Source organism: Ammospiza nelsoni, chromosome 3, assembly GCF_027579445.1.
Source record: "Ammospiza nelsoni isolate bAmmNel1 chromosome 3, bAmmNel1.pri, whole genome shotgun sequence".
Classification (NCBI taxonomy): domain Eukaryota; kingdom Metazoa; phylum Chordata; class Aves; order Passeriformes; family Passerellidae; genus Ammospiza; species Ammospiza nelsoni.
In genome coordinates this window covers 37,766,460-37,792,338 of record NC_080635.1, presented here as the reverse complement: position 1 = coordinate 37,792,338, position 25,879 = coordinate 37,766,460, and the positions used below count along the sequence as shown (strand labels likewise).

General features: G+C 39.4%; 1 protein-coding gene across 1 annotated transcript in view; it reads left to right on the top strand.

The window, feature by feature from the left end:
* Nucleotides 1–23,895, top strand: part of PRKN (parkin RBR E3 ubiquitin protein ligase) — a 675,844-nt gene extending 651,949 nt beyond the window's left edge. Inside the window, 3 exon segments of the mRNA XM_059469512.1 lie at nt 7,630–7,716; nt 19,459–19,576; nt 22,606–23,895. Of these exon segments, the coding sequence (XP_059325495.1) occupies nt 7,630–7,716; nt 19,459–19,576; nt 22,606–22,715 (315 nt within the window). The 3' untranslated portion in view covers nt 22,716–23,895.
* The last annotated feature ends 1,984 nt before the right edge of the window (nt 23,896–25,879 follow it).

Here is a 25,879-nt window from a genome sequence, read left to right as displayed (position 1 = left end):
TCTTATGTGCACATAATAGCACAACTAACAGGTTTTCACACTTTCAGTATACCACATATTCTTGCTACTAACTCTGCTTTATAGACTTTGCCTTCTTATTTTCTGAGATGGGCTAATAAGTCTCACATCCTAGCCAACATGCTAAGAACAAGATTGTGTAATACCCTTGTGTGTAGATATGGGTAGAGAAATCTGGAAAGAGCATTCTCTCTTCTCCCACAGAGGCCTGAAGTCACTTCTGAGAGAAGTACCTGGATCTGACCCTGGTTTTGTCTTCTCTTCTATCCTTTGCAGTGCTTAGACTACAAGGCAACAAAGGAAGGGGGCTGAGAAGTAGAAATAAGATTGCCAATCTGCATAAATCAGCAAATCAGGCTTGAGGAGGTCTGGGACAGGTTTTCTGAGCTTATGCTGTCAGTTTAACCAGCCCTCCTTTTAGGTTAATGGTGCCTGATGTAAGGCAAGCTCCAGGACAGAATGTTTGGCTGCAGGCACAAACTCACTAGTGCTCACTGAAGAGACTTCAGATGTAAATGCCATCGGCTAGATCTTAGGAAATGAGCCCACGGGTTGTTTTGCAGGAGTCAGAAAGGAGACTTTTACTTCCAGATTCAAAAGGAAAACATTGAAATCTTGATGCAGTCCTATGCTTAAAGCTTTTTATGTTTATAGAAAATTGCCTCTTATAGTATTGATGGCAAATTGCCCTTAGATTGCAAAAGCTGCTCAGAGAATGCAGCTGTATTTTTGAAACCATGTTTTGACAGATTGTCATGCTTCTCACAAAAGTTTGATTTTAGCTGAAATATGCATAGTAAATGTGTGTACTTTATTATAAGGAAAAAGACCAAAATTGCTCTGCAAGTACTACTATGCTTTGCAATTGCCTCATATCTGCTAAAACTGGTGTCATTAGAAATGAATGCTTTTTGTACTGTGGCATTTATCTTCATTGTAGTATTTGCAGGTTTTTCTGTAACTGGCAATTGGCAAAGCCACAAATTCTGAGTAAACATAGCTTCTCCAGATGGTAAATACTCTGCTTTTAAAGTTTCCTGCTGTAAGGACAAGAAATATCAAAAGACAGGGTGTGTGGATGATGGTCTCACACTTGGTTCTGGATATAACAAAGTGCCAGAGGCAAAGTCAGTCCAATACCTGAGATGTCTGGTTTACAGCAGCAGCATGACATGGACTGTGACCTTCACAGAGGGCAGGGGGTGGTTTTAGTTGGCTTTGGGTGGAAATAAATAACAAAGTTCATAGTTTCAGAGTGAAAAATACTCAGTGTGTGTTTATGGAGGTCTGAACTGTCACCAAGATCCAAGTCTGGTCTTACTTGAAAGTCATGCAGCATGGTAAAATCATATCCTGTGGAATCTGGGGTTTGTGGGCTTTTCTAGAAGAAAAAAAAATCTGTACTTCTCAGTCACTGTAACATCATTTGTACTTTGGAAAGTGCATTTGGAAACCATATTTTTCTAAATGGAGACCCTACAGAGAGACAGCTTGGGTCATTCTGTTTGGCACTTCCTGATTGCTTTAATTTCCCATAAGGCATGCTCATATTTTCAATATAAATGTTTGCTCCAGTCAGCAGCCTATAGTTTGACTGCAAAAGCTCATTTAGGACTGTAACTTGGTGCCCTATAATATTTTACATTTTCAAGGAAGTTTTTTAACCAGATGTTGATGTTGTCCAGTGAAGATAATTAATTTTTACCGATCCAGTGTTTTGTTTGTACTACTATTTAATAAAACACTCTTCAGGTTAAAAAGACTAGTCAAAGAAAATCCTGTTATTCTGATAAAGAGCAAACAGCTATACATTTTTTCTATACCATATAATTATTTGATGCTTGGAGCTCAGGGTATTCTGTGTGATTGGTGACTACATAGTTACACTCCTCCATTATATTTTAATTTATAAAAGAGGGGGGTGGGGAAAGCATGGAAATACGTCCCTGATTACCTGTGTTAGGCCAAGTTTTGACCTTATGAAATCAGAATGTGGTTCTTTAGAGGAATGATCTGAGATGGCCATTGGGGAAGTCCAATGTCTAAGAACTGGAAATCTTCTTCTTTATGTGCTTCTATGTGATCTCGGACAAGTACATTTAGTGTGGATCCTCGGTGGCATTTAGGTACACATATCAATTGAATTAATATCCTCTGATTTTAGGGATCTGTAGCCCAGGTTTTCTACAAATCAGGCATCAGTCACTAAAACAGTAATAGCAGTCCTCTGTGGCTTCACTGGCATGCAATGAAGGAGGTTTTCTTACAGTTCCAAGATGTTCTGATGCTGCAGTGATCAAAGCTGTGCAAGTATTTTAGAATGCTTATTTTTCTTTGATGTGTAATACATAACCAAACTGGTTAGAAGACTTAAAAATGTCTGTTTAGTTCCATATGTGTCTTAGATTATGCATGACTTCTCTGGGATTCTCTTTAGACTATACTTAGCCTTCTCACATTACAAGAGCACTTAAAGTGCAGTTTCTGGCAGCTCAATAAATAATAGAATTAATACTTGTCAGCTGTGGTTTATTTCAGACCTAGCATGAATTATAATGTATCACTCTTTTGGTTTGGTTTCAAGCTTGATTTTAGAAGAAAGAGTGAAGTAGATGTGTTGAAGGTTGATTTCTTGATGTACTTGTTTTCCTGAGAAAGAAGGTAAAAGTTGTAAGCACTTTTGTTGTATTTTAAATGAAAAGGAGAAAAAAATGAAAGGACATCTGTGTTGCTTTTCTTTGTTCATATAGTTATGGTTTTTAAGAATCTTTGCATTGCTTGCATACTAGTTTTGCTCCAGTACTGATGAAGATGTAGATCCTGCCTGCATTCAGTAGCTTTTAATTTTAACAATTCTTATCAGTAGTGGAGGGTCCAGACAGCCACCACTGAGTGAGGGATGATGAAAAGAGAAAAGGTTGAAGAAGTGATCTTTTTAAGATTTTACAAGTCAATATATTCTCACTGACAACAGGTCATAACAGGAGAAACTGATTCATTCTATGATGAAATTACAGTAATTGCACAAAATCAATTTCTTCAAGTGTTTTTGTATGACTTCAAACTAGAGAATATTCTGATAAGGAATCCTTCACCATATTATATCAATAAAATCTTTCAGTGGGCTGGGTTCCAACTGATGTGGTTGGGATCTGAGCAGGAGCATTGTCTCATCACTGCCAGGTGATGCAGTATGGATGCCTCATCGTGCTTTGGTCATGAGGATTTAAGAATTGGCAGATCACAGAAAGCAATGTTTTCTGTGAAGAATCTGTGCAAAGCAGGGTGTTGCTAGCAGCATTTGACACGGACTGTCATCAAACCTGTCATGATTCAATACTCAACAGTGATTCAGAAGTATATAAAAAAAACTTTGCTGATGCAGCACAGCAATGATACAGATTAGTCAAATACAACTAGCAACAAAAACAAGACAATCCTCAGAAAAGTGCAATGAATATGATTTGGGGCTGGAGGAAAGAGGGAGGATGAATGGTTTACCCAGTGAGAAGTCAGGTATCTTAATTACAGTACCTAAGCACCTTCAGTGCTTAGGAAGAAAGTATGGGATACTGAAAGACTCTCTATTTTAGCAGAGAAATGCAAACCAGGAAGCAGTGGCTGGAAGCTGAAACTAAGAAGAGTCAAAGTAGACATTAGATAAAAAATTTAAAAGTGATTTTGAAGACCCAATGAAACTAGAGTTGTGAGTGCATCTTTCCTCACCTGATGTCTTTAATCTGGATGTGAATGTTGGCTTTGGAAGGCACAACTCAGCCAAAACATGGTCTGTCTTCAGTACAAAGCCAAGAGTGATAACTGTAGGAGGGAAGAAAGACAGTTCAGATTTCAACGTGGATTGCAGAAGGTTGGTAAGAAATCTGGGTATGTGCTTGAGTTTTGCAAGAAGTCCCTAGCAGTGCACCTGCAGTGCTTCAGATTAAACCTCATCTATGAGTGCCTCACTGCAAACTTCCTGCATTCTTCTGTGTAGACAGATGGAAGGAGGTAAGGGTGAAAAAGAAAAGGAATATCTGAGTTGAGGAGTAACTTTAAAATAAAAGAAGGGAGCTCAAACTGGAAGCTTTGTGCAGAGAATGGGAGTATTTTATTGAAGTTGGAAGCAAGATTATTTTAATGGTATTACTTATAAGCACTATAGGGAGATATTATCAGAGACCAAAGAAAAGGCATTTGCAGTAGGCAAGGGAGAGAATGAGAGCTGTGGTGCTTAATCCAAGGCAAAGCAAATCTTTGAAATGTTGTGAAAAGGGAAATGGTAAAATCTCTACTTCTAAAAAACCAAGCAGCATAGCATGGAAGTGACAAACTCATTTTCCTTTCATTCAAAAAAAGAGAAAAAAGAGCTGCATTCCGCTCCCAATTCCAAACTTAAAACACTATAAATAGCCTAGTCAGGAGTAACTGAGACTGAAGCTTCATTTTCATCCTAGTTTTTATTCAGCATCACTGCGGACGTCATCTGTGGCATTTGAATTCTATAGAATGACTGGAGTTTGGTCTGATTTTACCTTTTGTTTGAATAATCATAATGATAGGAGGATTTTAAAAACAGGATCTGAATCCCTGTTGAGGTTTTTAATACCCCCTATTCTGAGGTCACTGGATTTAGGATTTCTGCTTGGGTCTATCTCATACATTTTTACAGATATTCAAAAGCCTGTTATAGCCCACACACAGGTTATATTAATTTCCAGTGCCTAAATCCCTTAAGTGCTTTGGGGATTTCCCTGCTAATCCTCTTTTTAATGCAGGGGTAGGTTTGAACCTTTGGGATTTATTCTTTGTGTTGGTTGTTTTCCAACCAAAGAATCTTTCAAGGGTAACAATGGCAAGTGCTAAATGTGTAGAAACGTAGAAAGTTTATCTTCTGTTTATATTAACACAGCAATCTGCCAGTCTTTTTTTGGCACAAGAAGGAAAAGAAAGTGTAACTATTATTAGTAATTACAGTATTTATAGTAATTTTAAACACCTACTAATATTAAATTTATGCAAAAGTATTAAATACTGACTGAACATCAAATCCTTTCCAAGGGCAAAGTAACTGTATTAATATTAATGAAGCCATAAAATACAAGTTAACTGACAGGATTTTTGCAGTTGCTTACTGCAACTGTATTTTGTTACTGAAAATTTATCATATTTTTCATGTCTGAAAGTAAAAAATGAAAAAAACTATCACCAACTGCTCTTTGTTGTAAGTGAGATGCCTTTTCTTTATGATGCATGCTTTGCCATAAAAAGGGAGTGCTTAATGCATTTCTGTTGGGAGATGCCTATTTATTCTGACAAACTGATCAGCCTCCAGGGTGTTTCTTTGCCACAGAACTGATTCTACATCTCATCCATTATCTAATAGGATGTGAAAAGAGTATCCTGTCTCACAAAAATAATCAGGCTTTGTTTCATTACAAGGATGTGGCAGGCCCACTCACAGACTTACTTGCAGGATATACAATTGTTAGCGAAAGGCCCAGTTATACACTCATGAATGTTTCCAATTGGCCTGTGGGGAAAACATTGGTAACATTGGTACTGAGGATCATTTATTTCAAAGGCAAGGATAAAATATGGCCTCTATAATGAGAAAATGCATTTCACATCTTAAATAGTACTGCAGGAGCTTATGAATTTTATTATTGTAATAAACACCAATGCCATATAAACTAGCCAGCCAGAATGTCTCTGCAAAATATATGCCCTGGTTATTTTTCTTCTCTTTCTTCATTATTTCTCCCTTTACAATGTTTATGAAAGGTTTAAAATTGTGCTTGCATGGGAAAAGAGAGATTGGAGTAAGGAAAGCAAGCTGAGGCATTGTGTGATAAGGCAGTGATAAAGCAAGTGTTTACAAAACACTGTCAGACAAATGTTGTCAGTCAGATGTGCTCATAAGGAAATAAAGTCACAAAGGAAAAGGAGAGTAGGATACACAGTAGGAAATTCAATTAAACCCAGGCATAACCTTAAATGTTAAGGAATAACAACTCTTTAGGACCTTAGGTTTCCAGATGGAAACTGTCTACATCTTTGAGCAGAGCTAACACACCTGAAACTTTTGACCACTAATGCCCTGCAAATCGTTGTTGTATTTAAATGATGCTCTATTACAACAATGCAGCCTCCCATACAACACACCCCACAAAAAAGTGCGTCCATTGCAAAGCTGCTTGCTAACAACCACGAGTGAATTAACAAATCAGTGTTGGTTGAAGTAAAACAAAATGGTTTAGGTCATTGACAAAATAGAGGAAGAAGTGACACAAAAGCAAACAAGTGATTAGGTTTGATATCTCTAGAAGTTAGAACACTCACTCCACTCCACAGCTCCAAATTTCCCTGCCTTTCTAAATAACAGGATCAATCCTTTTGGACTTGCACTATGCTTCTTTTCATAAAGGGCAGTTACTTTAGCATGACAATAAAATATGATTGTCAGTGCTTCTTGGAAAAGTGAAAATACAGCTTGAAATAGTTCAAAATGAAAATACAAAAGCTGGAATTACTGGCAGACAAACGTTCTAGTGTCATGTCCTCCTGATATCCTTTATTCATTATATGTGAATGCAGCTCTATATCTAAAAATCAAGGCTGTTTTATAAGTCTTGCTTATAATGCCAGTCAGAGTGGCTTACCACTGAGAGATCTTTCAGAGCCTGGAGTTGCATCAAGACAGCAAAGCTTTAAAACAGCATAAGAGACACCCATTCTACATTATTGACTTTTCCCTTTACCTGCAAGGACACAGAATTTAATGCAGCATTGATGGGTCAAAGATTTGACACATGTCAAGTCAGATATCTTCATTTTAGAGTTTAGAAAAGCCATCAAACCTGATACATATGAACCACTTTAGGTGGCAGAGGCAGTCAGACAGCTAGGGAGAATTGTTTCACTTATCTGCAAAAGACATTCCTTTCAATGAAGCCTTATGTAAAAAAAAATGTTATTTAAGGAGAATAAAACCAGAACAACTGCTAAAAATGCAATAAAGGTCTAGAAGTAGATCCCTAAACCCTGCATTAAATATCCTATCATTGTGTTCTTTCTATGATTTTTTAAACCATCCTATAAAGGTCTATGGCAAGGATGTAAGTTCCTAGAAAATGGAATTTCATATGGCCTTTTATGAAGTGGTCATCCCCTAGGAAAGTCAGCAATAATTTTCTATATATAGAGAAGGCATTTGATTCAGAACTATGAATAGACTATTTCCATTAGCAAACACTATACAGCAGAACAGCTTTTTTCAGCTATCACCCTTCTTCTATAAATAGATTTCACAGGAGGAAAAGCACACCCATAAACTATCTAGTATGACTTTATGTCCCTAAATGGACCATGTTGCAAAATTTCGTATTTTAATAATGGCATTTGCGTTACTCCACTGATAAAATGTATAATAATAACAGCAAAATTGTTGTGTTAATGATCAGAGTGTATAATAAGATGCACAATTAGGAGGATTATGGGAATTTAATAGGAAGAGAAGGGCAAGGGATCATCTATTGTATGACTCTTCATGATTGTAACCTGCCATGTCCCTAATGTGTTTTTATGACTGGCATGCTTTGGTTTGTTTCCCAGTCCGTGTTCTGCCGTGAATGTAAAGAAGAATTTCATGAAGGGGAATGCAACTCTCTCCTCAGCCCACCAGGAGCCATGGCCCAGAAGGTACGGATCTCACAACTCCTGATCGTTATCCCTGGCCCAGCCAGAGTGATATTTGTCAAATAGATCCTAATTATAATCCTAAGCAAAAGCAATTATGTTCATGCTGAATTACTCCAGCCGTCGCAGTTGCCGAATTGGCTTTGCGGTGGATTTCAGTCTCTTTGATTGATAGAGCAGCCGAGTTCTGTCAGGAAAACACAGGGCTCTGCCATCAGTTGATAAAGAAAAGGCCTTCCCAGTGGGCTTCTATGGTTGTCTCTATTCAATGTGAACACTTTTGAAAGGCTTTGTATAGTCTTTCTGCCTTTCAGTTTATTTTCAATGCACCAGTCAGGAAATCATGTGGGTTTGGGCTGAATAACAGGGCTTTTTTACAGCCTACGCAGCCTATTGGTAATTTATGTTTTAGCTTACAGAAATAAAAAAAATAGATTGTCTAGGCTGCAAGTTGTTAGATGATAATTATTCTAGGTTGCTCTATAATATTGTAGCTATTGTAGCTATAGACCTGGAGAGGAAATAGTTTCTCTCTCGTGGCATTTGTCTTTGTTTGAGATTCAAGTTTTTCTTGAAATAAATAAAATGTGTAAACCACAGTCTTTACAAGAAAAAAAAAAAAAGAGGGAGAGAGAGTGAAAGACCAGAAAACATATCCCCTAAATATCTCACAGCTTGATGCCCAAGCTGCACTCCTAGGAAGCAGAAAACTGGTATTCAGATATCTGGCAGATTTGATGCTAAGAAGAAACTCAAACCCTGAGCCTCCACACAGTCCAACGTGGCAGATAAAGGTTTGTGGGCAGGTGCTGATGAGGGCTTGCATCCAGCCAGCTCTCAGGGAGGCGTGCCAAGCTCTGTGACTGCCTGCAGGCAGGCTCTGTCTGAGGCTGGCTTCTGGGGACCCCCCAAACACAGACTGACAGAGAGCTGAAATTCTTTTCTGAGTCTTTGCCATGTGCTACCTGGAGATGGTTCATAAGTTATACTTTGCAAACCTTGCACTAGGTCATGACCTGTGTAGAGATTCTTCTCTTTAACCTTTCTTAATAAAGCTCTTCTAATTTATAAAAAGAATTAGCATTAGTTGAGACAAAATGAAACAGCCTGTATCCTCCTAGTCAGTCAGGGTATCTACCTCTGTTCACCTAAAACATGTGTATTATATGAGACCCAAAATCCATCTACTTTTCCAGCCTCTAGTGATTTGTGATGTATATGTGGTATTTTATGTTTCGTAGCTATCAGCAGGGTTTTTTTTTCTCCATGGGTTTGTGCAACCCATTTTTGAAGCCATATGTATATATAATAAGGAGATTTGCAGCTTAGCTGCCCTCCACGAAGAACGGTGTCGTTTTATTTGCAATAGCCTTAGAGCAGTCTTCTGGTTCCCATTCACATTTATATAAAAAACCAAAGCAACTTCAACAAAGACATTGAGAGATGCTTAAAGCATTCAACAGCCTAGTAAAGCAGGAGACCAAGGCTCAATGTCTTACCTGAATTAAACTGAACTATAACTTGAATACATCTCAACAGGAACAGAGAGCTCTATATATTCTATATAAGTATATAGTTACTTATGCTTGGAGTTTTGCCTTGAGTACTGAAAGTGTCATGGCATGTAAAAAGTGAATTCAACAATGTTGGCTCCGTGAAAGCTAGAGTTCATGTCATTTTCATCTTCTAAGGCAGAAATAAATGTATACCAGGAAGAATCAGAATACCATAGAAAGAAGTAATTTATTTTAAATATTTGAATATTGCCGTTGCTTTTCCTTATAACAATGGGAGCACTTCACCCGTCTGATTCAATCTCCCAGCACATGAATTTCACCCAATCAGACCTGTTAACTTAGCAATGTGAACTGCTGTTGCAGTTCTAGTGTCACGTGAATGTTCTTGCTGTTCCTGAAAAATGTCCTGCACTCGCAAGGAACTGTTTCCAGAACAGCTAAATGATGGTACCAGAATAACTCTTGCACCTATACAAATCAGGTCCCGTGCACAGACAAGACCACAGACTAAGCAGGATTCATTGAGACTCCAGTCTAAGCTGAAGTTAATTCATTTGGGTCCGTCTCCTCTTCCCCGAGGCAGCCTAGAGCGGCACTAATGAAACATCTCCACGAGGCGGTGCTGTGCCACTGAAGGAATGTTTTCCCTCATTTTCCTCGGCCAGGCGAGCAAGCCCAGCGGCAGCAGAAGCAGGGCGAGGGCAGGGCTGCTGAGATGCTGCTTTCACTGCCCAGCATCCCTGCAGAGCCGCCCTGCACACAGGCTCCCGAACCGGGCACACTGACCATTCCGGGGCATGTATGGAGAGCAGGACCCGTGGGACAGTTTCAATCTCTCTCCCTGAAATCAGTGTAAACATTTATCCACATGTGCTTTCAGACTGTCTGTTCACTTGGCATCACCTGCCAGGTGCATAGGTCTGTGTGTCAGACCTAACTTGCTGTGGTTGTAGTGCTTGCTGAGGCAGTGAGAAGGTTTGTTTTATTTTTTGTCCATGGTCTGTTTTCAAAGTAGGAATAATACACTTCCAGGGTTGTCTCCAGTTCATGCAATTTGACTCCTGTCTGGATCCTTTCCATAGCATTTATTTTATCAAGACATCTTATTGCCACAACTTCTACCAATCTCATTTAAGGATCAAACAAACACACAGCCACTAAACTGTTCCTCTTCAGAAGAGACGCAGGATACACAATTGGTTTCAGGGAATTACTTCCAATAAGAAAAATGCAGGGTTTGCTTTAGCCTCTAGTAGCTGTGGTAGTGGAAGGGCCTTCTCTTGCCTTCACATTTCTGTAAATGCCTGCAGGTCTCTGACGTTCAACAAAATGAAACACTGTGGACAGGTTCAGGCCTCAGTCAGCATGACAGAGGTGAACATGGTGGAGCACAAGGAGTGTGACAGAGGTGAAAGAAAAACCAAGGAGAGTTCTGGCAGAGGAATTGGGTGACCAGTAGTGGATGGCAGCAGGAAGAGCTGTGGTGGCACTCCATGCAGCTCTCCTAAGGTGTGTCAGGGCACTGCAAGGGCTGTCTGCTTCCTGGGGACTTTCCATGTGTCAGGGCAGGGCCTGAGGACAGGGATGACCCAAAATGGTGGAAGGTGGGTCCACAGGTGGCTTATGACTGGGCTGGGCAGGGATATGAGGAGCTGGAGACAGGCCGTGCTGCAGTGTCACCAGGCAGTGACATGGGTTCCTGGGCCATAAACAGGATGCAGGGATTAGCAGGGGATTGGGACAGCAAGGTCTGATGGTGCCCTTAGAGCCTGACACCAGTTTGGGAAGAGTTGGAGAAAGAGAGCCCCCAAAAGAAGAGATAGAGCCTGATACAGAGGAATTTGAGTGTCCATGAAAGACAAGAGCTGACTGGAGGGATTGTAACCCATCAGATGGAGTGGAAGCTCCAGAAAGAGGAAAAGAAAGAGAGAGGTGAAATGACGTGGCACAGCTATGAAAGTCCAGGAAACATAAATGGTGGTGGTGAAATGGGCCTGTGCTTGGGCAGATGTCAAAAGGAGGGAGGAGGAAGCCTGAGGTACAGAGAGGGGAGTGTAGCTGGTGGGTCTGTGACGGAGGGCAGAGAAGGATGGAAGGGGCAATGGGGTGAGTTGGCAGGAGGAAGGAAGAGAGCAGCCATGATTGCAGGACATAGGAGGGATAAAGCAGGTGCCACATATGCATCTCTGAAAGCCTATTCCAAATGAAGGAGTTGGAAGCTTTAGGGAAGCTAAATGGCATTACTTGCTGCTTGGGGTAAAAGGCAAACTCAGCAGCAAGCATGCAGAGAGCAGCCCAGCTTTAACTACTGGCATATCCTGACCTTTCAGATCTGTGTACAGATATTGCATGGCCCATTGGGAAGGATGAAATGTTCTATTTCTGCTGAAATGCCTACTTTTAGTCCAGATAGGCCATTGGAAGCTTATCTTAAACATTTACCTACTGGTGCAGGACTGATTATTTCCCTTCTTAGTGTGTAAATTACATTATTTCAGGGAAAATAAAATTTATTTGTGGCAATATCAGTTGGGAAGCTTTGTTTTAAAACCATTGCTGCGTTCTGGAGCTGTTTAAACTTTGGGATGACAGAAGAAATCATATTTGATTAATTAAAAGGCACAGTGTGCATGATGGAATCAATGACACGGTAAAGGTGACTCCAGCCAGATTTAGGTTTAGAAATAACCACATAGTCCCTGCAATGTACACCACAAAACCAAGCTTCCTGGCCTCTTTTAACCTCACACATAGACAGTCTGTGCTGGTGGGGAATCTAGCCATAAACCAGCTTCCTCTGTAAGTCTCCACCTTAAAATTAGCCCAGCTTTCCTAGCACAAACCTTTCTAGATGGTTTTCCAGTTACAAGGATAAGCAATGCACCTTCTTGCTCACTAGCAACTGGACAATAAAATGTGGCCACATATTAGATTTGAACTTTTTCAGAGTAGCTCCCAGGATGGTTTCAGTGCTGGGCATGTTGATGAGGAAGCTAGTTTATGGCAAGATAAACTGTAATAGCAATGACACTGATGTAAAGTGGTGCCTACGTAAATAAGTGAGCAGAATATGGGGCACTGAGTCATAAGTGTTTGGGGGTAAAAGGATGAAATGTGTTATTAAAAAGTATGTTTTGGAATTGGTTCTGTGGACAAACTTTCTCTAAAAAGCTGCTGATTATCTTGTCCTACCAAACTCCTTTAAAATCCTGTCAGAACATTCCTAGTCTTAGTCCAAGCCTTAATTCCAGCTAATCAGAGAAGGAGTCTGTTCTAGCAAGTCTGGCCCTGCAATCCATGCAATCCAGTAAAATCCTTCTGTAAGTATTCATCTTTAGCTGCTGATGCAGCTAAAAATTCTTACCCATTTTTCTCACACAGGTTAGAGCCTAAGTGGTGTAAATTTCTGCCATTTTGTTACATGGAAAATCTCATTACCTGCTAAAGGTGTTTATTTCAGACCATGTTCACTGTATATGCAAACTAAAAAATGTATTGCTGATTTTATCAAAGTCTTAGTTTGTCAGTGAAGTAATTTTAGCCCATTTACAATAACACTAGGACTTACAGTTCAAATTATAGTTAAAATAAAGGATATTCAAACTTTCTAGTAACACTCATTTCCCCAGTGTTATTTTTAAACTTCCACTCCTTGCCTGGGTTCTAGGCTCAATAGCTGCAGTCTGGAATGGGCTGGTGTAGTGAATCTTTTACCAGAAGGAGCATGATGCTGATATTGAAGGATTTTTTTCCTTCTTATTCTATAATCTGCTTGGAGTCAGTCTTATTTGTTTGTTGGCAGACTCCTTCTCTGACCCACAAGCCAATGTTGGTGTGTTTTATCCAAGTTGGTTATGCCTTTGATCTCTCTGTTGTCCTCAAGACTTTTTACCCATTCTTCAAGGCTGTATTTGGGTAAGTGACCACTTGAATGTGGTTTATAATGATGGGGCCTCCCATATCATCCTGTGCCTCTGCTTTCAAGGCTTCTTCTATCATCCCATGCTGTTACTCCTTTGCACAGCATTTTATTGTAGAGTCAGAGACAGTTTGTTCTGACTGATAGTACCTATGATGGTCATTCCTGCCTGTAAATTACAAAAATACATTAACTGTTGAACCATGCAATAATACAAAAATTGTACAAAAGCAAAAGCAGAACAGGGGAATAGTCACCAGGTGATTCAATAATATCTGTCACAGGCTAAATCAAATCTGTAGGCATGCCAAGACAAGTTCAGATAAAGCCTGTTGGGTCCTGAGGCTCATGATGCTGGCACAAAGGCTATGGTCTCTTACAATAAACAGCAATACCATTTTTACTGAGGCATAAACATACGTGTTTTATACCTTCATCTACAGTCTTTTCCAGTGTAAATTTATAGCTAGTGCTGTAAAACTTGACTTTAACTCCATTCTTAACCTGTGGGACACTGCCTGTCCTGGCTGTGGCCCTAAGCTGGAGGCCTTTGTCACCGAATCCCAAAGCCCTTCCCAGACCCAGCACCTTCAGTTCAAACCTCAGCTGTTCCTTGTTTGGATCTCAGCCTTCACAGTCCTCAGGTAGCTAACATAGGATCTAGGCAATAGCTTTGCTGTTCTGTAACTGGCAGTACAAAATTTATCCAGCACCTCTGTCTGCCCAGGAGCCCATCAGACCTAACCAAAAGCAGAGCAGTCAGCTGAGTCAGGGCAGACCTGGCACACTTCCAGGGCTCTGGCTGCCCTCTAACCAGAGTTTCTGGGCTCAAACCTGACTCAGGCATGATGTCTCAGGTGAAAAATTGGCTCCAAGCAGACCCATAGCATCACTTCCCAGATGTGTTTTTTTGCTGCACAGGTGCAAAAATAAAGGCACATTCATGTGCTCGTGCACACACATCCAGGAAAGCCTGACACAGCACCTGGCATGCTGCTGAAGGCTGTTGGAATGTAGCTCTGGAAAAGCTCCCAGCTCATCTTTTCCTCCCATCCCATTGCCTCCTGTGTGCAGGTCTCAGAGTTGACAGCAGGGGGTATGAAATGCTCAGGTATTGCCTGCCGGGCTTCCTTCTCCATCGTGGAACAACACATGCTAACCTCCCATGCTGTAGACTTCCAGCAAGCATGTAGGGTTGTGAAGCTAGGTCTCTATGCAGCTAATGATAATGATAAATAGTAAATGATAACCACACAAAAATTAATTATTTCCCTGCATTTTAGTGAAAGGAAAAGCTACTGAAAAGATTCATCGTACATAGTACCTTTCAATGAGTCCTGAGTCACAGTTTGAAATGCAAAATATCTATTATTAGGCCATTGGTTGTTTTGGGGATTTTTTTCCATCAAATAAATTTTAAAAGTTAAATAAAACATGACTGTACAAGGAATGGCACACCTAGCTTGATCTCTAAAATATCTTAAACAACTGAAAAACAAACTGAGGGTTTTAGTATTTGGTATACTCACAATGTCAAGCTCAGGACATTTCAACCCATAGGTGCCTAATTAAAGGAGCAAGAAAAATAACTATAACCAGAAATGTCCTGTAAAATTAATCTCTGTGTTATAAATAAAGATGCACCAGAGGAAATCTGAGAATAGGTCTTAACTTTCTGTCTAATGAGAAATAGATGATATATAGAGAGAATTTTAGCTTTCCTATTTTGGGCAGCAATAAAGTAAAAAAGATGTGACAGACTGCTTTTGTTTATGAGGTTAAGCTGACAGTCATTTTCAGCAGTGTTGCCACTTACGAGAGAAGGCACGTTCTTTATTCTGCTCATGGAAAACAGTTATATAAGAATGACCTGTATTAGATTAGATTTTCTGCTTTAGATCAGTGCAAATTCAATATTCACCATCTACCTGAATTTAATTCATTATATGAATGGCTGCAGCACACAGAGTGAGAACATTGATGTGCAGTGTCACCAAAGCAGAGCACTCTTTCTTCTTGTATCCAATATAATACCCTGTGTATATCAATTTGATTTTAACTAGTTGCTTTCATCACAAAGCAGCTCTTTCATTTCATGACAGAATTCCCTAGGCACACTAGACAAATTGGCTCACACAAAGCTGCTTCATGTGGATTTAACGGGATCATTGTAGTACTGGCACCTCTATTTTTCCTGTGTAGGAAACATAATCTCATTGAATGAATATCTTTTCTATTCCTTATCTGTAGCCACATTTTAGTGTTTTGAATTAGCCAAAATCTGTCTCTAAAATAGAGCAATAGTCCCATAGCTATTCACACCTTGATTTGTGAGATTTTTACTCTAAATAATCCATTTTCTTCCAAAACCCTCTAGCCTATCTAGTGCCCTGGACACCTGCTATTTTTACCCCCTGCAGTAAAAGGCACCAATAAGCATAACAGTATGGTAATTCATGTGATCATGTTCATAAAACAGCCTTGTTGAAGCCAAGAAGACACAATAAATTCAAGTTGGACTGTCACCATCCATTGTAGATCAGTCTTCAACAGCTGAGGCTGCTTTTGCTTAGAGCTCTAGCTCTAGTGGGCTGTGTTAACCTAAATATTATGGTGGGATGAACATTGCTCATGCACAATGAATTAATCTTTGTCTTCCTTTCAAATGCTTTCAAGTATGCATAGCTTTTCTCACATTCTTGTTAGAAAATGAGTAATAATTCCTGTTTTGAGACATCTAAACCCTTTTAAAATTCTGTATTTCACACGAAGTGAGATAATTTTACATATTTCTATTACCCTAAATAAAAAGCTTATTTTTGCAAGTAAAATTCTCTTAAAACCAAACATTTTTGGCCAAAAGCAAATGTATTTTGGATTTAAAGAAAGCTTCACTAGGATACATTTTTTTTAAAGTTATGCATGACCAGCTTTTTTGTTGATCAGGGAGAGATGAAGCACCAAGGGCAAACAAACAGGAATACAGAAATTACACCCACTTAAAGCAAAGCACAAAGAAGGTTAACAGTTGCATATTCTATTCTGAATTAAGGGTCTTCAATTTTGAGATGTTGTCTATACCAGGCAAAATAAGCATGATCATTAAACTGTGCTAACATAAGGCAGTATATAATTCAGTGGATGTCAAAATTTAACATTATGTATCTAAGACTTCCAGTATTTTGAACAAGAAGCTTTGCCATGAATGTTTTTAATCTAGATGGTTCTGCTTAGTTGCTGTCTGCAAACACCTTCTTCATTTGCTTCAGTGTGGTTCTACTGACAGGTCGATGTGTACTCTGTCACCTGAACAAGATGCTGCTCTAAGAAGGACACTTTATTTCTATTTCAAGATACTTTCTGTCCCTGTAGATCTCTTTCCAGTACTGCATGATATTGATTAACTACAAAGAAACCATTCCATGTACGTGATTTTGTATTGTTGTGTGGTCCTTGGCAGTCTCTGTGGTCTCTTTATCCCTGTTAGTTTTTCCAAAAGATTCAGCATAGGAACAGAAGTAAATCTATGTCCTTCAGGATGACCCAGAGATAATAAGACAACCTTTTGCTCCTGTCACCCAAAGGAAATACTGAAGGGGGGATATTGAATAGTGCTTTCAACAGCTCTTTCTGTAGCTTGCTGTTATTTATGGGTATTCATTCCTGGTCATAATATGCAGCACAGTTGAGAATAAAAAAAATTATTCATAAAGTGGCATGGATGAAATCTAGTAGCTTTTCCATAGTGCTGGGACGAATGTTCCATACTAACCGGGGAACTAGAGCATATTGTGTTGAGTGAGCATCAGAAGTGATCCAAGTCCCCTGTCCTCAGCAAACTGACATGTGATGCACACCTGGAGCATCTCTGAGCTTCTTATCCAAGACCAGGCAGAACAAGCAGAGTTAGAGACTCCTCTGCTTGACAGACCTAGACCATTTTCAGTGAGGTTAGGTTTGCTAGTTTAGGATGCAAGAACATTATTTAAATAGACACAGGTAATGAAGAATTGCCATACACCTTTTCTTTATTGTTGGGAGAAAAAATGCAGATAAATATATGTGTGCTTGCCATTACTGGGTGTGGGGCACCAAATAAAGCACATGAGCACTGAAGGCTTATGGATCTGGATGGTATGATTTCTTCACTGAATCAGGGACTCCATCACTGTGCCATTTCTCTGCATTTGGTTCATGCAGCAGGAAGTTTTTAACATAGCATTCAGCAAGACTGGGCATAGGAGGGGTGTTTCAGCTCTAATGGGCTGAAATATCATGCTGCTGCATCTAGTTCATGCTAGAATTTTTGCAATGGAAAATACTAAAAATAATAATTCACTGCTGTTTTCAGCAATTTGTTCTTGGTGAGCTGCATGTGTGTGGCTAGAAGTTGCTTCTTTTAGTTATTCCTAGGGTTTCCCAATTTTGTTTGCAGAACTAAGACCAAAAATGTTTATACAAATAAAGTTAGCAATTTGGTATGTGAAATTTTACCTCAGTGTCCTTTGCTATTAGATCACAACAAAGACATGAAGATGGAGAAAAAAGTGTTTTGCAAGTACTAAAAACACTTGCAAATTGGACTATTTGAGAAAACAGCCAGTATGAAGCTCATCTGGACTGATTACAAAAAATTTATAATACTTCTGGTCTTCTCATTTGATGCGTCTGAAAAGAATAGCAATGTTTTGTCACTGCTGCAGTGATTTTCAACTGTATGCATGTTAAGCAATGAGCTCCCATTAAAATGAGATATCATCTTATTTCTGTCATGGGGGAGACTGAGCTCCAGGTCAAGTGTTCTCCCCTCTCCCACTCTGCCTCTCTGAGCTGGTTCAGATTGCTTGCAAAAGTCATCCTTCCTTCAGGATGTAGGTGTTGAAAAATCAATACTAGATTATGTTCTTTGCTATTAGCCTGAGCAGCTTTTTCTATTTCCCAGAAGTTTCTAATGTGCTGATGTATAGAGGTCATCTTTCTGCCGAATTGCTGAATAATCCAGCAGGGTGCAGGGCCGAGTTCCCTCTCTACCAGCAGAGAGACAAGAGTAAAAGTCACTTCTTGGATACAGATTAGAAGACTTCATTCACTTCTGTCACCTCTACATCAAAAAGCAAATTGGAGAATCTTAAGGAGCAACAAAAGACATTCACAGACTGAGGAGACTGATGTAGGTTGTAAAATAAATAATGGCAAACATGTTATTGATGTTTCCTGATTAAAAGAAGGCAGTGTGGGGGGTTTTTTTGTTGTTTTGTGTTTCGGTTTGCTTTTCATTAGATGCATATTGCAATGGTCACTAGATGAGCTGGAAATAAATTTCTGCAGATGTTGGTCTTTGTTATTCCATTTTAACTGAGGTCATTTCAGCCAGGCATGAAATCGAGGCACTACTCACTCTCTACTCTGTTTTATCGATACTAAATGACCAGAATTGAAGTGGCATTATGGCTTTGGTGCATTGCTTAAAGTTGGGCCTTTTTCTGTCTTAGTAGAAATAAATATATTAAAAATTATCCATAAAAATAAATATAAAAGTCTATCCACATAAAAGCCTATAAGTATTTAGAAGGTATACACTAAGTTACAGGAATTGTTATAAATTAAATCGTTTTGTTTAAGTTCGTCATTTTCCCATATGCTTGAATAAAACCATATTATGAATGGAGAGAGCAGAGCTTCAAGGTTGGAACCTACATGCATTGTTTATAGGTACTGTTCACATGGTTGCCAACCTTGTGTGATGGAAATGACCCAAGGCACTGCCATCTCTTTTGTCCTTGTACTATCATTTTTGGTAGGAAGCAGCCAAATAGGCCACTTGTGTAGATTATGTAATTTTGTCACAGTCATAAATAGGACAAACACAGGAGTCCCTTTTATAGTCCTCATGATGGCTTTTTCCTTCTGTGTCATTCTGAGCATTTCATTACTCAGGTTGGGTTTTTTCGCCTTTTTACAAAATTTTTGTTTATTCTTTGTGCATGCTATATTTGTGTAGGGTTACATTGGAATGAAACTCAGACCTCCAATGCAACAGAGTACACTTTATTATGAAAAACAATTTCCTTCCAGGCACCCCACCATCCTGCATTACCAAGTGTTGCACTTCCTTGGTGTTTTTGTTTTTCTTTCAAGAAGGGCTTTAACCCCTGATGCAGAATCACATCTGTGGTGTCTAACATGTGATGTTGTCAGCCAGTTTCACCTGACTCCTCCTTTGCCTTCCCTTTTGCTTTACCTGTCTTGGTGCATTTGCAGCACGGCTCGATGCCCCAGTGAGTGCTCTCTCTCTCTCTCTCTTTGCAGGGGTTTGTAGTTGATCAACATGCAGCCATGCAAGCTCGATGGGAAGAAGCATCTAGAGAAACAATCAAGAAGACAACCAAGCCATGCCCCAACTGCAATATTCCAGTAGAAAAAAATGGTAAGTTTATTAGATATCTTCTACTTACCTCTCTTAAAATTCATTTTACAGTATAAACGTATGAATGTGCAGGTGTACATATGCATAATATTATTCCAAAAGGGGGAGAGCACAAAAAGCTTGAATAATTCCTTATGTCACCTTAACTAAATTATCTTGAAAATGCTAACTAAATCACTCAGTTCTGAAAACCACTAATTAAGCCTCACAAAATGTCCAGCAATTTTTTAGGTGAGGGAAATGGGGCATTGGATGTAGCATTCATATGACTGGATATCCAGCTCGTTATCCAGACTTTCCATTGTCACTGGGAAAAATAGACATTTGTAGGGTAAAACTCATCTCCCGATGAAGCAGAAGATATGTAGGCCAGAAAATCACACCTTGGGGTGTGAACAATTAGTCCTGCTGTGGATGTCTACACAGTATGAGGCTGAATTTGGGTGAGATTAATCCCAACCCAGCCACATGCCCACAGTAGAAAAGCAAGTTAGAGGAAGCAACATGAGTCCTGACAAACAGTTTGCATTAATCAGTGCTTACTATGTAGGAAGAAAAGTAATCTGCTGGCATTGGGATGTTTAAAATTAAGAACAGGAATGGTAAATAGGCTATAATTTATAGGTTAATATTGTTCCAAGACTTAAATGTATTTATGTTAATTAATAAAAATATATTAACATGATTGCCTAAATATTATACAAATACTTAGAGGGTGCTTCCCAGTCTTGTGGCATTCACATGGGACACTGAAAATGCCAAATAAGGAACTATGAACTGCAAGGGGAGAACATTTTGAGCAGTGACACTACAAAAATATTGCTGGGGAAGAAATAGGACAAAATCCTGAAATCTGGGGTTTGATGAAAGAAAAGGGAGCTGGCAGATGGAAAGTGGGAGACACCTTCAAGCACAAGAAGCAGAAGGAAAGAAAGCTTGAATTGAAGAGTGGGAATGTGAGACAAGATTTGGCATAGTGTGGAGAGCAAGGTGGGCAGCAGAAGAGAAATAACAGAGGCCTAGGTCAAAAAATTATTTACAGATTTGTAGAACAGACTGAAAACCAGAAGCTTTAATCTGATTAGAAATAGACATAATGGTGAGTATTTATATTTATAATGGTGAGTATTTATATTCAGGAGTTTGTGCATTGCCAAACAAAACCCCCTTCTGGTTAGGCTTGAAGGAATGGTAAGACCTTTGCTTTCTCTTAGACTCTGAGCAGCCTACTTTAGTTGCCCTGCTTTGAGCAGAGTTTTGGATTGGATGTTCCCTTAAGGGACCTTCCCACCTCAGTGATTCTGTCATTTGCAAACAAAATCACGAAGCCTAAAAAGTGCAGTGTTTGCCTTCTTCTTTGGTCATGGGTACGGCACATGCCAGCTTCTAGGCTGCCATTTGTAAACTTAAAGAAACACTTCAGAGCTGCCAAAGTACAGCTGCTGTCAAGAGACTGACAACTGTATCCTGATGTCTGCCAGCAGTCCTCATTTGGGAGGAGTACACTGACTCCGCATGGGAGAATAATTCTGCTTTCCTTCCCCGTATTCTGTGGACAGTGTCTTTTACAATGCCAATAACTTTTTTTGTAATAGCCCACATAAACTTCAGGCATTGTAGAATATTTCTGAATGCCAGTTACTTTCCTGTAACAGCTGAAGTGAAAGAGAGAAACACTTTCCCACAGCGAAGGCCCCAGTCTGAGTGAGTTTAGATACACATCCATGTCTCTCAGAGAGCTGCTGTACTCACAGAGCTGAAGGTCCCATTGCTTGAGGCACTCTCCACTCTTGACTGCTGATCTCAGCTGCCATGCAGCACAGAATAACAAGATTTATGCAGCTCAGCAGGGAGGGCACACGTTTTACAGAAGGCACCCGATGGGTTTGGGTCCTGCACTAGGACTGAGATGAGTTTTATCCAGTGATGGCTTAATACAAACTGCAAAAGAGGGCTGGATCTAAACTTTAAATAAAACTGGAACATGGAGGCTAGCCATTTGTATGTTTACATTTAAATAAGATAAAAATATTTCTGGCACATTGCCTTTCTTACACAAAGATATAAACTGACAAATAGACCTTGCTATCACAAGTGGTTTTCTCTCTTTGTCAGGTGAAGCAGACAGGCCTGTTTTAACAAACCAATTCTTGTTTGTTTATGCCTTCTGAGAAACATTCTGGAGTGGCATTTTTAAAAACATGGTGTAAGGGCAGCAGCTCATACAGTAGGGAACACACACTCCCTGTACCTCCCATGACCGTTTGGAGTCAAACCAAGATGACATTTCAGCATTTCTTCATGCTTTTCTCTCAGTTTGAATTACACAAAAGATCTCTTTGTGTGGTAAGCAACATACTTTCAGTTGGAAGTGTAGTTCTGTAATGACCTTTGACAATGTTAATGTTTATATATTACAAAATAAACTTTTGATCAAGGTTATGAGCAGAGAAATTAAAGCTGCTCTCGTGGTATGGAGAAGTAAGAAATCCAACATGCAAAAAAACATTTATATGATCAAAAGGCTCCTTCAGATACTAAAAAGGTCAAATCAACTTAAATTACTAATGTCATTTTTGTGTGATCAGTAGTCAGCCACCAAAGTCTATCTCCTGATTTACCAACTTTGCAAATCTTTGAATCCAAATTCAAAAAAGGATTTAATTTTGTTTATCTTCTGGCTCACAGCTAGACTAGTGTAGAGTAACCTTGAGGAGGTACCTCCAGGACTGTTTTGAAAGGCCACAGACTATAATCTCTTTCCCCTATCCCTAGCATAGTCTTTTTCAATTTCCTCCTACCCCGGCAGTCCCTCGAGTGAGAAATGCACATTAAAGCCCAATAAAGAGGAGGAGCAGGTTTTAGATAGCCTAGAGAGATATCCTTTGTGTTTGTACTTTTCTTTTATTAAATAATTTACTTAGTTGGTAAATTAGTGTCTAAGAAAGTTGATTTTAATGCTCTTAATTGTTGATTAACATCTCTAACTGTTTTCCAAGTACCAAAGCCATTCTGTTGCTATTTTGCAGGTGGCTGCATGCACATGAAATGTCCTCGCCCTCAGTGCAGGTTTGAGTGGTGCTGGAACTGTGGCCTGGAGTGGAACAGAACCTGCATGGGAGATCATTGGTTTGAGTAGCAGGGCTGAGGCCAGTCTCTGCTGCTGCTAAAGCTTGTTTTTATCAGGCTCAAATTCTGAACCACTTGCTTAAACAAAAATCCCAGTGGTTTTAGGGACACAGAGTTCAGAAGCTGGCCTAGTTTGTTGGCTTTTTGCTTTATTGCATTTGCAATCATACCAAAATCACATTGAAGTTATGCCAAGGCTTTTAAATCTACTAAGTTAAAAGAACAATTGTTTTAATGGACAGACTTGCTCATCGTAGTACAAAGAGGGGAAAATTACAACTTTTTGAACTTGTGTAGTCTATCAACATGGACACTTGGCAGGGTTACCATGAGGAACCTTACTTGACATTTATAGTCAAGAATCCATAATTCTTGCAAAAGGGAGCAGCCTGCATGTGTATGTGTCTGAGTGTGTGAGCATCAAGGGGGGTGGAAGATGTTTCCTGCATCATCTGTTTTTTTTCTTTCACCACTTCTTCACTCATTCAGCATAATTTTTGATTTCAAGGCAGTATTTCTTAACAGCATTTTTGGCAGAGGGAAGGCTGTGGCTCCTAAGTGTTTTCTCAGGGCTTCTTCCTAACAGGCTTTCTGCAGGGGTTTTGCTTTCAAATGAAATTTTCATGGAAACACCCAGCTTTATGCCACACTTGTGCTTGTGTATTTGTGATATACAACACAAAGCCAGCCTGCCTACTCATTATAGACTTTGTTACCATGGGAGGATTAGCTAAGGATGCAGTTTCAGCCCTGTCCATGGCTGTTGGTGCAGTGGTGACTGGATCCAATTATGTGTTGTGCAAGCTACACTCACAGGGCTTCATTTTTCTTGTACTTATGGAATGCTTTGGACGTGGCAAAGTGAAGCAGGAGGAGAGTTCTCAGGGCTTTTCTCTACCATGATTCTTCTAAATTGAAATAGAATATGGGTATTATTCTGAAAATACATTTATTGTTCCAATGGTGTGGGGCAGAGAGACAGCTTCATTTTTCAATGTTAACACAGTATGTAAAGTTTAATAGCATTTCCAAGTCTGAACAATTTTACTGTTTGTGATCTTTACATTGATGTTTTACTCTGAAATGAAATGGGTAATGTCCACATCCAACACACCATGTAAGGATTTGCACAGTTTAGTTCTGGAAAAAAAACCGCACAATAAATAAAGAGGTCAAAATTTTAAACTTTATTTCTTTTGTTTTTTTTTTTTAATACAAAGTGAGTTCAAAAATACTGGGTGGGTCATGCATTGCCTTGACTGATTCAAACTCCCAGCTGAGAGGCAAGCCCTTTGATCAAGACATAATGTTAGCACAAAATAAGTTCCATAACCATGGTCTTCTTTTATCAAGTTTGAACTAATATTTTGTATGGCATGACTGTAGAGTCCTGAAAATATGGGTGGGTCTCATATCAGTGCAGAGCATGAAGCTTGAGGCATGAAAAAAATCCCAGGCTCACTAGAAAAAAATGTCCAATTGCTAAAGCCAATGGAATATTCATCTGTCTAAACTGGGAGTGACATTAAAAGTGTGAGGAAACAGAAGAATGAAGGCATGAAGTACCAAATGAGAGTGTGAACTGGTAGAAGTAAGAAAATGAGAAAGAACAGAAGTGGCAATGAGAGAACAATGGACATTTCCTAAAGGTAATTTTCCTGTTTGGCACTGCTGAACTAAAACTTACTCAGGAGCAGCTACAATGAAGTGTAGGAATGCACTTGACTGCTGCAATGTAGCTCATTTAAGTATTTTATCTTAACAGGGGTATTTTACTGTGAGTTCTGATTATCTCATTATTGGATTTTTCCTATATCTGGGTCTGTTTTATAATTTATATGGCTAGTTTCCAACAGGCTAGGGGAAAAATAACAATGCTTAATTTTACTTTTATCATGTATTACATGGGAGTTCATCACTGATTTATCATCATATTCGAAAACATTCAGAATCAAAGTCTGAATCTTTTTTTTTTTTGTGACTTTCTCATATAGGAAGAAGAAGTTATTCACTGAAAGGCAGTTTCACTGAGTTAGAGCCTGACTTAACATATTAATGTTTAAATTGTTACATAGAAATGTGATTTATGCCCATGGATCAGGGCCCATTGAAGTCAATGGACTACAGAGCAGCTCCTGTATTTCCTTCTGGCCTGGGAAGGGCATGGCAGGCATGAGTCATAAGGCCAGAATAGAAACACCTCCTTCTTGGAAGAACTGGTGAGAGAACAGGGTTATGAGCATTCATCTGAGACGTAAGCAAGGGCAGGAAAGGAGAATAAAGAAAGGAGTTCCAGCATTGACTCAAGGTTGTATCACACAGTCCAGATTTTGCACTCTGCCAAAAACAAATGTGTATTCTGAGGAATTTCACAGAACATGTCCTGATCTTCTCTGTGTTAATATTATATGTCTCCATGCATACATGCACAAACTTTGAGATGGCAAAGGGTGTTAATCCAATTTCTCTTTAAGATTCTCATAGTTTTCACAATTTAAAGGGCATGAAAATTCAGGATTAATGCTCTGCTGACACTGTAAGAATGCTGGAATTCCTATAAAGATGTGTGAATTGAACTTAAAATGTCCTACACTGGTAAACTTTTTTTTTGCATGGAAAGTGCCGTTTAGAAAAATGTATTTAAATGTTTTGAAAAAATCCAATTTATTTTGCAATTTGACACAAACAGAACAGAACAAGTTTTCAGTGTCTATTCACACTGCTCCTCTTATTTCAGCCCTGAAATATCAGAGTGAAATTCACCTCACTCCAACTTTAGCTCTCTGGTTGGTTCAGTGGCTTCTGAAGCTCGTTGTGCATGTGCATGGTGGAGCCTGCCAAGTTTTTAGTACAATTGCTCATGGCTAGAGGTGTGATGGCAACATCCCTGCCAGAGACAAGGCAGGGCTCCTGACAGGATGCACAGGACCTGTTCTCTGTGCTCCTGCACACTCTTGGCTCAGCTGCTGCATGAGGAGGGGAATCTTCCTTTTTAAAAAACTCAGAGCACTGGCATTATTTGCTGGCATTCATGAAGCCAGCCTTGGCAAACACTTCCTCAGGGCTGGCATGCACATCTCTGGAAGTGATGCTGGGCAGCCGTGGAGGGTTAATGAAGACAAACAGGACTCAAGCATGAAAGAAGGTAACCAGCCTGAGGGCTTAATGAATGAT